The 8,952-nt window shown below is 39.9% G+C and overlaps 1 protein-coding gene across 2 annotated transcripts in view; it reads right to left on the bottom strand.

Annotated features, from left to right (window-relative positions):
- Positions 1 to 3,614: 3,614 nt before the first annotated feature.
- The window catches only part of tnk2a (tyrosine kinase, non-receptor, 2a), a 30,109-nt gene continuing 24,771 nt past the window's right edge, over positions 3,615 to 8,952 (bottom strand). For both annotated transcript variants that reach the window (XM_085762587.1, XM_085762586.1), the window contains 3 exons: positions 8,188 to 8,283; positions 6,841 to 6,968; positions 3,615 to 5,066 (listed from right to left, as the gene is read on the bottom strand). In XM_085762587.1, the coding sequence (XP_085618713.1) occupies positions 5,060 to 5,066; positions 6,841 to 6,968; positions 8,188 to 8,283 (231 nt within the window). In that variant the 3' untranslated portion in view covers positions 3,615 to 5,059. The remainder of the gene's footprint in view (positions 5,067 to 6,840; positions 6,969 to 8,187; positions 8,284 to 8,952) is intronic.

The raw sequence follows: 8,952 nt of genomic DNA, 5'->3' as shown, positions 1-8,952 counted from the left end.
TTATAGGCAGGTCAATTGTCCAGTTAGTCAATCTATGCTATTGACTCGTGTATTGACTCGCCATCCTTTTGTTCGCTGCACCAGGTGGAATCGAGGCAGATGAGTCCTGAGAAATCAATCTCCGACAAATCACAGGTCCGGCTTCCAGCTGACTGTCGATTGGTTGCGCGAGTCTGATGTTGAGCTGCGAGACCTGTTTGAATCAATACACACTCCATCCAGCATCAACACAAAGATTTCAATAATTATACTTCCAAACACACTGTTGCTTTAGATTTAAATTCTACTGTTGCCTTTATTCATGTCACATGCATCTTTCATTCAGTAACAGCTGCTGTTGGAAAATAATGCATACATTATATGTGTTAACTTTTCCATATGTTCAATTTATCTTCTTGCAACAACTGCATAACTAATTTCAGTGGAGTCAATTAATATTCAAAACAGATACTCCTATCTTTCGTTTCTCTATGAATTTCCTCAATAGCAAATAACTGTATCTCATATAAAATGAAAATTGAATCACATACTTTATTTCTTTGTGTTTGCCTTCCAAGGGATCTTTATAACTGTGGGCATTGCCAGAGGATATGGGTAAGTCCCACTGACATTTAGGGGTTCCTAAATGAAACTTTAATTTGCTGGGTTGGTGTTATGAAACAGCCCATCTGGATTTCCATGTGTATTCTCTCCCCTCATCTGCATCAATATGCAAACGTGCATCTCCATATGTAACCCTTGTTTGCTAGTGTATATGGAAATATTATTATGTACTTTTCTAAGGGTTAGGGTTGTTTTCCCTAACCCTAAGAAACCCCTAACCTGGAGTTGTTTTTGAGGCAAATGCAGAGACTGCTTGCCGAAAAAACTGCCCCCGACGGGAACATGCATCAGCGGTTTTGCATGAATTTGCTTTGAAAACAACTCCGTCTCGTAGCGTTCTGTTAGTATCTCATAGCGTGGTGAATGTGCAGGTCACAACTTGTCCACGAGAGTGTTTTGGAGTTGTTGGATTGTGTATTTGATGAGTTTGATGAGGGAAACCAAGAAATCCCATTAGCCTCCATAGTGTAGCTCTGAGCAGCTCGCGGCTCTGCTCTGCTGTTCTAAAAACAGCTTGCACCGACAATTACAGTATAGGTAACGAACCTACTCCTAAAACTATAGGGGTTATGGCAATGGGCCAATTTTGCCAAAATGTTGAGCTATCCCTTTAAATTTGACAAAGAGATATTTAGCAAAATTGCATGGAGCAGAGTTTGGTGCTGCTCATCCAAAACTCACCCAAAGTAGCCCCACGTTCCAACTTTAAACCTTAATTGAATTTAAAATTACTGAGCTGAACAATATTTCACCCCCTGTACAGTTTTCATGAAGGAGAAAATTAACTGTGGAGACCAAAGCTCTTGTAGCAGGCTGTAAACATGTTTACATATTAACATGGGGGTCTGTGGGGATTGCGTCGCCTTTGGAGCCAGCCTCAAGTGGCCATTCAAAGAACTGCGGTTATTAAATCGAACTTTCATGTTGGCGTCATTTCTTCTGCCTGGAAAACGCTGCTGCTTAATCAAGCCCCAGGCAGCCGGCTCCAACCAGGAGGCACAAGCTGGAAATACATCTTCATATTTTAATGAAGCAATATAGTGCAAGAGAAATCCACCTTCATTCACATTTGTCGACTTTTCAAACTGAAAAAAAAAACGAAGAACTAGCTATAGTCATATTGGTTCTAGATATAAATAAGGACAATAAAGCAAAATGTCCTGTCCATCATATACAGAGCTCTATGGCCATTTGTTACAAAAAAAACAAAAAAAGACATCAGTGAAACATGATATTTTGTGAGAAATAGTTCAAGCTCACACAAACACAGTAGCACAAACACACAATGACTAATGACACCTTTAAGCTTCCACCAAATAGGAAAACACTCACTGTGATATCCACAAGGAGTATTTTTTGTTGTTCTTTGTGTGTATGGGACACAGAAGGTGTGTGTGTGTTTATGTGTGTTTCCTATGCATCGTCGGTTGAACATGACAGAGTGCTTAGTGCTGTAGCGGAGAGCGTCCGGGGGAAGACAGGCTGCTGAACTGTGCTGCCCAGGGATCACACTGAGCAGTCGCACCACAATGCACTGCAGCTGCCACCAATTTAGCAGAGAGGCTGTATGTGAGTGACTGGGTGAGTAAGTGAGGGAGACAAGGGCTAAGGGTGGGGGGTAGGGGGTTAGGGGGGGAGGGTGGTGGTGGCCTGACTGTCCCATTATGGAAAGGTCACAGGTTTGATCCCAGCGGAAGCAGAGACAAGACTTCCATTAGAGACAGGACTCCTGCAGCGCTCGGAGGATGTTTAGTGACTAACAGCAAGTTTTGGTCAAACATGTTTGGAGCAGTTTACTTGAACTCTGGAACTTTGAAAAATGTGAAATACCAGTGCAGATGCACCGACCTCAATTACCATATTTCTTTCTGTATTCATTTATTTTGACTTTCAAAGAGGCACTTAGAGAAAACATGGTGCTGGCAAGAAAAGCCAGGTGAATATTTGGGTTTCCTCTTCATTTAATTTTTCTGTTTGACCAAAATGTATTTATTGATATAAATGCTACATGGAGTAATGACTGCTGTGAGTGGAATTGTAATAATGATAATAATAATAATAATAATAATAATAATAATAAATTAATCAATCTAATGAAATAACAATGCAATACATGACATCATCCATGTGTGTGTGTGTGTGTGTGTGTGTGTGTGTGTATATAGTATACTGTATATATTTAAGCAATATATCACGGCAGGCTGTGGTATACATGCTCATTATACCACGGCTAAGAATAGTAGCCGTGATATATGCTCATTATACCACGGTTAACAACCAATCAGATTGCCGGATTTCACCTTTCCGTTTTATAAATATACAGTATATATCAGGGTTCCTACACATTTGAAATTTCAAAATTCCATACTTTTTCCAAACCCTAATTACCAGACTTCCTGGTGAATTTGTATGCTATTATGTCACCAAATAATTTCCAAATATTTGAAGCTAATAACGCATAAAATAATTAACCCAAATAATTTCACATACGACCAAACCCAGATAAGTATTAAGATACATATATTTCCATACAATAGTTTCCATTTTCCATACTTTTCCAGACCTGGAAATGTATAAAATCAAATCCCATACTTTTCCATACTTGTGTAGGAACCCTGACACACACATATATATATATTATATATTTACATTTTGTTTCTTTAGTTTTTATTCATTTTGCAGTTGTTGGTGTGGTTTGATTTGCTACACAGTATATCAACAATCTGGCATTACCTCTCTTCAAGTGAATAATATAATAAATATTTATTTGACATTATTACATTAGAATTATATTGTACATTATCATTATTATATTGTGTGCACAAATAACAAAGAAGTGCGTGTCTCTTCAGTTCACGTACAACATTGGTCAGCTTTGGTCTTCCATACTTAGTCCATCTAAAGAATGGTCAGGTTCTATCTTCAACCTGTCCAGTTCTGTCAGCTACAACAAGATGATTTAATATTTGTTTGCTCTCTACATTTATGAAATAACCAAAGGACACCTGGAGTTCTGAAAAGAGAATGACTCAAATTTCAATTTATTATAAAACAGTGGAGGCCATATTTGCATTTTGCATTTATAAGCTGCTCTAATTACACAGTACAATGCAGCCAGTGTCACATAAATAACATTGTGACTGAAAGAGCTTACAGCTGAGCCACTGAGTAAGAGATGTCTCAGACAAATGCAAGTGCACACGCACGCGCACACACACACACACACACACACACACACACACTGACACACACACAAACATGAGTATTAGATTCACCACTTTTGAGAGTGTTTTAAAATTCACTACTTTTCTAATTGTATTCTTTCCTCTGCAGTTTGGCGAAGAGAATAACGTGTGACTGACGGCCTGTTAAAGCCATGATACGTAGCTGAGAGAATGAACACGTCTTGTTCATTTCATTTTCTGTTTAGCTGCTGATAAATGATCACACTTAACATCAACATCTGGTCAGCGCTGGCTTCCAGTACACACGCACACACTCATACACATTAGTTACCTACTTATTCAGGTGAATGACAGTCAAGCTCTTCAGCATGTGTTTATGATTATCATACAGCAGGAAGAAATACCAAACATCAGCTTTAAGTTGCATTACATCTTGACTTTATAGAACTTACCCTGTATTCATGAAGAGATGGTAGATATTGTCACATTTGGCCATTTGGCATTTTACTGCCTATAATAAAATATGTCATTTGACAAGGACATGAATCAGTCCTTCTTTTAACTCACGTCTATATAAAGCCTAGAAAGCTTTAAGACACAAATGATACATTAAAAATAAACGTTAAGCTATTAGTTGATATCAGTATTCTTATTAATTGCACTAACTAGATAAACTGTTCATCGTCGTCTGACCAGCAGTTAACACGTCGGCAAAAATATCCACTCGTGTGTCGACACACTTAGTAAAGTGCGATTTACAATACGGCAAACATAAAACGTACAAGTACAACTCTATCGTTAGCTGACGTTTCCCTGATTTTATATGGTTTCATTAACAGCAAAAGGCATGGGCATTTACAGTGTTTGTACACGAGTGTATGCTTATACATACACATACACACACATGCATTCATAGCGGACGCAATGCTCACACCCACAAAAAGTTTTGCATTAACTATCAGCGGAAACATAAACTCTCATTAATCATGTAATAAAAAAAAAAAGATTTAAATAGCAACAAGTTCAAGTAAATGGTGTGACTCATTCAACAAGCTGCTCGGTTAGCTAATAATGAGCATGCATGTGTATGACACAGGTAGTAGCAGGTATTCACAGTACATAAAGAGAGGCACATATGCTGCCTTATTTTCCTTCATTCATTAAAAAGCATGATTGTGTCTTGAGTCCTTGGGTCGATGAGTCATCCGACCGTTTGGGGGTTTGATCCGAGCGGCGTCATGGTCAGTGGCTGATTGTGTGTCACGCTGCTGTCACTTCCTGAGAGAGAGCGAGAGAGAGACAGAGAGAGGGAGGGAGGGTGAGACGGTGTCACAGCTATGCGCTTATTAGTGAAACTGAGATTTAACTGCAAATCCTCATGTGGACATGTGTGAGTGTAGCCGATGTCATATCTGGCCCTCTGCGTTGTGTTTCTCACAGCCTGCCCTAGGTGGGGTTCGATCCCACGACCTCCCGCACCGGAGGCGACGATGCTTACCTCTTCGCCAAGAGGTTGACCACCACTTGGCGAGTTGGTTAGCACGTCTTTTATGGGTGGAGTGAGTGCACATCCATTACACTCACCCCCGCTGAACTCACTCCACCCAGGGCATCCGGGTCACGGCACCACTGTAGCCGATGTCATATCTGGCCCTCTGCGTTGTGTTTCTCACGGCCTGCCCTAGGTGGGGTTCGATCCCACGACCTCCCGCACCGGAGGCGACGATGCTAACCTCTTCGCCAAGAGGTTGACAACCACTTGGCAGGTTGGTTAGCACGTCTTTTATGGGTGGAGTGAGTGCACATCTGTTACATGAGGAAAAGTTGCATGCTGCACAAACAAAGTGATGAACAGCTAAAGACCAGAGGTGGTGGAGACCAAAACAGATGTAAAAATAGAGAACACACTGACATCCATCAGCTGCTCAATAAAAGGATTATTAATTATAGTAATAATGAACTTGTTATGGGTCATTTTGGATAGGGAGTACCGGTAGTTTAGATCTTAGAAAGCAAAGTGCATTTCTGAAACTGTGATTTCATTTAAGTGAACCAGACTTAAATTAGTACTGTCGAAGTTAATGTGATATCAAAGCATTAATGCAAATTCCTTTTAATGGCGCAATTTTTTTTGACATGCCATTACTGCTCTGTCACATTGGCCTTTGGCCTGACTTGTAGTTTGAATCAGCTGCTGGAAATGAAACTGCCTCTGCTAACAGTTACCACTCAGATGGAGCTGTCATGTTATTATCTGAGCTTTTTTTATACACCGTACAAAGTGAGGCCTCGCAGGGTTTGTGAACTGTCTTTTTCACTGTTCTTAGCTGATGTATGATAGGGTTATACTTGCATAAAGCTACCATGTTTGTACATGATTAAAGTTTTGAATAATATCCCTTTTAGGGATATATTTTAAACAAATAAAAAAATGCAGGTAATTTAAATAAACATTCTAATTGATCGACAGCCGTTGTTAAAATACAAAAACCTCAAATGAAATTAGCAGAGAAAGTATCCCCAGTAATGAGACTAATGTAATATAATATAACGTAATGTAATGTTCTTTGGTAATGAGATCCAGGGAGTATAAAACAACCACAAGTGGTCGTGGAATTTAAACATGACAGTCAGTGCTGTGTTGAATGAAATGTAACAGACCAGAGAAGCTCAGGCTGAATGTGTGCGCTCAAACCCAACGTCTTGACAGTGACAGGAGCAGCGGAGCCGTCAGGCAGGCGGCGGGAGAGGAGCAGATGGAGTGACGTCATCAGCCCATATGTGGCCGTGTTGTTAGCAAAGGAAGAGTTTTCTAACTACTGCTGCATCATTATGTTTTGAAACTCAGCAACACACACGCGTGCACACACAGGGGAGAGAACAGCTGCAACATACAGTACTGTACGGCGCCGACTCATCTTCTGCACACAGATCCAACAGAGGACTTACATAAGGAGCTCAACAAAGGGGACAAATGCATTTTAGTATCTAATTTCTTACTGCAGCAGATTATTTATATGTATAAAAGTTTTACTTGCTAAGTTTCACCTACCTGTTGTGATGTGGTCCATATGTGTCCAGCATGACCGAGCTGGCCTGTTCCAGGTTCCACTGGCAGCGCTGCAGAAGCTCCTCACACTCGCCTCTGGACCGCAGTCCCAACCGGAACAGCTGCTCCACCTCCAACACACACATAAACAAGATCCCTTCACTCATTTGCTCTGTCCTGTCTGTGTTTTACATTGTCTTGTCAAAGATTAAAATGATGTTCTTCTACCTCAACATACATTTTCTATTCTCTCTGGTGGACAAGTTGTGACCTGCACATTCACCACGCTATGACATAATAATGGAACGTTATGAGAGAGGTAAATAGATTTAGGTAAATTTTAGAGGTACATTCATGCAAAACCACTGATGCGTGTTCCCGTCGGGAGCAGTTTTTTGGCAAGCAGTCTCTGTATTTGCCTCGAAAACAAGTCCATCTTGTAACGTTCCATTATCATCTCATAGCGTGGTGAATGTGCAGGTCACAACTTGTCCACCAGAGCGTTTTGGAGTTGTTGGATTGTGTATTTGATGAGTTTGATGAGGGAAACCAAGAAATCCCATTAGCTTCAGTAGCGTAGCTCTGATCAGCTAGCGGCTCTACTCAACCGTTCTAAAAATAGCTTGCGCTGACAATTAAAGGTAACGAACCTACTGCTAAAACTAAAGGGATTATGGCAATGAGCCAATTTGCCAAAATGTTGAACTATCCCTTTAACATCTGGTCAGTGACAGACGACCTGTGTCCTGGTCGCTCTATTCTTTAAAATCCACTCTGATTACAGCATCATCTGTGGCCTCAGATGTATAGACTGTAAAAAGTTGAAATGAGGAGACTCCGATCCTTGGTTGTGTTCTTTCCTGGGAATTCTTACCATTTTCCCGAGAGGATAAATATCTGCAGGTGCCCAGGATTTTTCACAGTGTGTTGCCTCTGTGTGCACGCTGGTGTGATTATGTAAAACAGAGCTGTGGTATTTCCAGAGTATCCAGCTCTCTTTTCTGGGACACAAAAATACCAGCGGGAGTCCAGAATCGTTTCTATTTGTTTGCTTCTGTGTTACAGCATTTGCATAAAAAAAAATATAATGATCGCCAAAGCAACCGGTTTAAAAATTTAACTTCATTTGTAGAAAGAAAATAACTGCAGGAAATAATAGAAAAAACAAAACAAAATTAAAATTACACAAGTTGAAACTTCCTCTCCGTTTCACGTCTTTACTTTGTAGCAAATGTCTGTTTTTGCCACTTGTTGAGTGTTGACTACATCGACCCAAGGACACAACAGATGTATTCCATTACCTTATATAAGAATGAAACATATTGTATGCAGTCACATTGATGGATGTACCTTCAAATGGTTTATGGCCTGAGGGATGCTCCAGTTGTGAGTCTGCAGAGCTGCCTGACACTCCTCCAGTGTGACACCATGCACCGCTCCTTGAACCTGTCAATACCACCATGTTCAAGGTAAAATAAACATGAGTGGATCTATGGATTTTTCATCATTTAAACATAACAGCCATGATGGGGGGAAAAAAATACAGGAATGCTAGAGGCTCCACATTCATACAGAATATCATCTGAGGTGATAAAGACAGCAGGAATCATAATTGAAGATAAATCAAATACAAAATCATTTCTAAGTGTGGGCTATTTAAGAGACTGATACAAGCTTCCTGTTGTGCGGTCATTTGCTTTTGATCCTCTGCACATCAGTATTCTGCACAGACACATGTCCTGTATGTCATCAACCAGCTGACAAATATCAACCATTTTATCAGGTATGCAGCTCAGTTAGAATTCATCCATTCATTCATGCACCAGCCTTCTTGTACACCGAAACAGTTCATTTGGAAAACATTTATGTAGATAATGTAGTAGATAATGTTCAATGAAGGTCATGTGCAACCAATTTTGAATTACACCAAACTACGAGACAAAAGAAACATTCAGTAAAATAATTAACACAATAATGAAATCAGTTGTTAATGACTTTCGTTATATTTATCAATTAATATCAAAACAATTACCCTTTCTATTTTGTGTGATTATCTAATAATTCCTCTGCCTGTCCTTGGTGTGGGGTCTTTGTGATTTGTATTAACAATAATAG

This window comes from Trachurus japonicus, chromosome 20 (assembly GCF_045865225.1).
Source record: "Trachurus japonicus isolate A0001 chromosome 20, Traja_1.0".
Lineage (NCBI taxonomy): Eukaryota > Metazoa > Chordata > Actinopteri > Carangiformes > Carangidae > Trachurus > Trachurus japonicus.
The sequence above is the reverse complement of the archived record's forward strand: the minus strand, read 5'-3'. Positions and strand labels throughout refer to the sequence as shown.